The sequence below is a fragment of the Sinocyclocheilus rhinocerous genome, unplaced genomic scaffold (assembly GCF_001515625.1).
Source record: "Sinocyclocheilus rhinocerous isolate Xijiao unplaced genomic scaffold, SAMN03320098_v1.1 scaffold1039, whole genome shotgun sequence".
NCBI classification, from domain to species: domain Eukaryota; kingdom Metazoa; phylum Chordata; class Actinopteri; order Cypriniformes; family Cyprinidae; genus Sinocyclocheilus; species Sinocyclocheilus rhinocerous.
The window spans coordinates 218,542-223,673 of NW_015634011.1; the positions used below are offsets into that span (position 1 = coordinate 218,542).

The 5,132-nt window shown below is 31.5% G+C and overlaps 1 protein-coding gene across 1 annotated transcript in view; it reads left to right on the top strand.

Moving 5' to 3' along the window:
• LOC107744955 (FERM, RhoGEF and pleckstrin domain-containing protein 1-like) overlaps positions 1-5,121 on the top strand; it is a 123,190-nt gene extending 118,069 nt beyond the window's left edge. Inside the window, exons 25-27 of the mRNA XM_016558782.1 lie at positions 2,226-2,333; positions 2,492-2,643; positions 3,593-5,121. Coding sequence (XP_016414268.1) covers positions 2,226-2,333; positions 2,492-2,643; positions 3,593-3,674 — 342 coding nt within the window. The 3' untranslated portion in view covers positions 3,675-5,121. The remainder of the gene's footprint in view (positions 1-2,225; positions 2,334-2,491; positions 2,644-3,592) is intronic.
• Positions 5,122-5,132: the final 11 nt, after the last annotated feature.

Here is a 5,132-nt window from a genome sequence, read left to right on the forward strand (position 1 = left end):
TATATATATATATATATATATATATATATAAGCTGAATAATAAATGCTGAAATATATATTTTTTAATTACAAATAATTTATTTAAAAAGAACTTAAAATACTTAGAAAATTTGAAATGTTGCCTTGGCAGCTAACAGAAATAAAGTTTAAGTTGAAGTACTTAAATTACTAAAACTAGAACTGAAATAAGTAGGAATTATAATAAGTAAATACATATATTAAAAGATCTAATAAAAATAAAAGCGCATTAAGTAGCAACAATATTTCATTATATTTGTTTATAATAATAATAATATGCCATGTTATTTTATTTCACTTTAATTTTACAGTTAAATCAAAATAATAACAATAATAGTACTACTACTACTACCAATAATAATACTAATAACAATAATGCACATAACAAAATTACTCATATAAAACTAAAACCTATTTCAAACGATTAATATACAGTATACTACAATAATATATGAATAATGTTAAAATAACACTGCTTCAAATGACAACAGTGGATTTGACATTCCTGCAGTTTATCAGCAGAAATGTCACACAGTCAATGATTTGTTCAGGTGAAAAATTGTTTGACGTTTATATTACTGCCCTTAATTGAACAACCTGCTCGTAACTGAGCTGGACTTTCTACATCTGTGCACATATAATAACTAATATGGTGCATTTATCAAATGCCAATTGGTTTGTCAATTTTACAGTTAAATAAAAATAATAACAATAATAGTACTACTACTACTACCAATAATAATACTAATAACAATAATGCACATAACAAAATTACTCATATAAAACTAAAACCTATTTCAAACGATTAATATACAGTATACTACAATAATATATGAATAATGTTAAAATAACACTGCTTCAAATGACAACAGTGGATTTGACATTCCTGCAGTTTATCAGCAGAAATGTCACACAGTCAATGATTTGTTCAGGTGAAAAATTGTTTGACGTTTATATTACTGCCCTTAATTGAACAACCTGCTCGTAACTGAGCTGGACTTTCTACATCTGTGCACATATAATAACTAATATGGTGCATTTATCAAATGCCAATTGGTTTGTCGTGTCCTCTGAACACTGACTGTACTCTGGGTTGTGATGGCGTTTCAGTTCAGTGCTTTCTCTCTTTGAACATTGTTGAATGTCTTTGAATGATCTTCAGTTGTTCACTAACAGCACACATGTGATGCTATATGTCAGTGTTTTAACTGGTTGAAGAGGACTTGAGGGACGTTCATATAGGATGCGTTCCTGCATTTAAAACAGTTAGAATGGAGTTGAACTCTTTTAACTAGACACTGCAACAAAAAATGCAGCGATCATACCATGAAATGCTGATTAAACTGAAAGATGCAATTACATGGCCGAAGATGTCTGTCTGACGCATGTGTACATGAACTAACAATTAAAAGGGCTGCAGACAATCCGCAAGAACACATCCTGTATGAATGGCCCTATTTCTGTTCAGATGTGCAGTTTATCAATAGTCAAATTAAATGAACATGGTGACACTTTATGCTGCCACTCTCATACCTTCGTTGTGCCCAGGGTCCAAAATATACAGCTGTACAAAAAACAAAAACAAATTGAGTATAGAATTGCCTTTGGTAAATAAAAAAACAAATAACTGGCCTAATGACCTCTAACCCTTTTAGAAACTTCAAACTACAATTTTTAAAATTGTTAAATTGTGATATTTTATTGTCACATCACAGATGTCAGTCTCTCTTATATTGTGATTTAAATCATGCATTCGATAAGAGAGACTGACATCTGTGATGTGACAATAAAATATATTTAATTACTAAATACTAACTCAATATAACAATATATACCAGTGTTATTTTAGTATCATTGATGTACTGTTACAGTTTTTGTTAATATTTTGAATTCGATTTTTATATTTTCTGTTTTCACTTTAATTTCAAAGTTGTTTATATAGTTTTTGTTAAATTTATTAATTTTAGTTTATTTGACTGGAGTGAGAAATGTTTTTTTGGCAACAAGTTACAAAAATACACACACATTTTATTTCAAGTAACAAAAATGTTTTTAACTATAATAGCACTGATATATACTTTGTAAAAAATTTAATATATTATTAAATAAATATATTAATAATATAGATGCTGTTGTTTTTTGGACCTTGGTTGTATCTGAAGCATTTTCTCTCTGTTTTCTCATTGTTTTTTGTCTTTATTCTTCAGAATCAGCTGTCTGGGAATCTGCTGAGAAAGTTCAAAAACAGCAACGGTTGGCAGAAGTTATGGGTGGTCTTCACCAACTTCAGTCTGTTCTTCTACAAAACACACCAGGTCAGAAATGTTCATAAAATATTACTATTAACATTAAATTATTTATTCATATTAAATATTATTAATGTTTCACACAAATTGTAATCGATTCTCTGAGCAGAATGTGAGTAATGTGGCAGGAGTCTTTGGCCGTATTTAATCTGAGAGTCTCTTTGCAGGATGAATATCCTCTGGCCAGCCTTCCTCTGCTGGGATACTCCATCACCATTCCCTCAGAGTCTGAGAACATCCATAAAGACTACGTCTTCAAGCTCCATTTCAAATCACATGTCTACTATTTCAGATCTGAGAGCGAGTACACATTTGCGAGGTACGGCAACCAAAATAAACCAAAATACTGAATGTTCAGAATGGAAAACTACCGTACTTCGTGATACTACGCAGTATGCAGAAGGTCCAACAAATAACCATTTTCAGAATAATAGTTAAATAGTTAAGTTTAATGAGTAAATAATCAAAATTAATATATTAAATAACTGCATATAAATATTTAGTTGTTTGAGTAACATAATATATTATACTTTTAGCTATTTTTATAGTATGTTTCCATAGTAAAAATACTCTATTACAGAAACATGCTACAAGTACTACAAGTAACATGCTAAAAGTACTACTAAAAATAACTAAAACAAAGAATAACATATTTTGTTACAGAAACATAATACAAAATATTGTTTAATGCACAGGTAGTTCCAAGTCAGTTTAATCACTATTCTATATTAATGCACTGCTTTAATTGACGCACGTGCGCACACACATCACTCGCACACAGAGATCGGAGATTGCGCTGCGAACACACAGAAACATTCAGGAGCACAGTAGCTTATTGTCAACACTGCCCCGTGACTTTTATTAATAAAATAGCTTTAATACTGAATCACTACATTATATTTCTCAGCAACGAGGAGGTAACTAAACTCACAACTTCATTGTTTGTAGAGAGAGATGCACAGATGCAGGTAATTCATACGCAACTTTCATCACCTGTCTATCTCTCTCTCTCTCTCCTTCTCTCTCTCTCCCTCTCTCTCGATCGATAAGTCATTCATTCAAGTGCTAGAATTCATTCAGAGACGTGATACATGCGCATATATATATATATATATATATATATAGACAGTCCAAGGAGTTGAGATGTTAAAACTGTTGATATTTCTTGTGGTCTATACAGAACACTAGGAATTTAATCTCAAGTCCAGTTGCATTGCATTGTGGGAAACATTATTGTGCTCCATGTTTGTTGATATGTTGTGTTGTAGGTGGATGGAGGTGATCCGCAGCGCCACCTGCTCCTCCAGTCACATCCGCTCACTGAGCCGCAAAGAGCCGCACGTCTACTGACCAAAGACCCTCGACAGCCTGCCTGAACACACACACATGTCAGGTTCTCTATCAGGTCCTCTCAACACACTTTAACATGTTTCTTATGGAAGTTTTTCGTGTGCTATATCGTTGTTTCACTTTATTGAAAAATTCAAAAGGCTTTGAATGGGCTTAGATGTAAAGTTTTGTAACGAGAATATGGATTCAGTGCCAGGAAATACACATTATCACAACATCAGGTCAAAGAGAAACACTTCCAGTTTTGCAGTTCATTTTAAATTTGCAAAAGACACAAAATCCTCGTTAGTAAACAACAGTACTCGTTCATGAAATGCAAGAACTGATTTGTGTAAATCATTCGTAAAATTTGTAAGAATGCTTTCAGGAATGATTTATTGAATTGAATGCAGTGGTTATGTTGAATGTGATGATTTATTCTTTTGAAAGTTTTATTGATTTGTATATGAGAGTGTTCTATAAATGGTTTATTGAAGGCTTTAGTGTACGTGAGACTGGTTATACTGAATTGAATGTGACCGTTTAAGCTGAGAACAGTTTTACGAACAATTTACACATTAATTTCTTGTTGGTGTTTCATGAATGAGGCCTAATGCCTGTAAAATTGGTCAGTGAAACATCTCTGGACTGTTTTTAAATGTAGTAACACTAGCCTTTTATGACTGACTTCTGGTCTGATGTTTTTAAATGGTCAATTAAGTGTTTTTTTTTTTTTTCCTTTACAATTTGCCCTGAATTTTTTATTATTGTAATGCAAACGAATATATAGTACAATTGTTAGTTTACATAATGGTATTACTTTTTGTGCAGAATTAAAATTTATCTTTTTTTCATTAAAACACTATTCTATCTTTTTCAGAAAAACATGCTTGTTGAAATAAGATTTTTTAATGCATTTTTAGGTCAATTTGCCCCATAATGGTATTACTTGATGTGCAGAATTTATTGATTTTAGTTTAAAAAAAACAACTGATTTTCACTAATGTATTACAGTAGTTTTTTGAGTTTGTCATGAAAATGTCGCAAGGGAAAAAATAAAATTTTTAATAATAATAATAATTATTGTAAATTTTTTGGGGTGAAATGACCTGTGCGTCTCAGCTCACACCAGTAGACCCAGTACTATGGATTTGTAATGTTTTAGGTCGGTTTTACGGCACATGCTGCCTTCAAGCATTTGTACCACACTCAAACCTTTCTTTTGTAGGATTTCATTTTTATACAAGTTTTGATACTAACTGTGAACCACTCCACACTAGTTTTGTGAGGGATTTACTACACAATCCCTCATAGTTAGCCATTATTCTGTCATGGTACAAGAAAAAAAAAAAAAGAAGGAAGCCAGCTGCCTTTTGTCGAACTGCTTGAGTGCCAAAATTCTTCTCTTTAACCTTTTTTTAAGCATTTGGAGCATTTTAATTCTTTCTTAATGCGCATATATATATATATATATATATA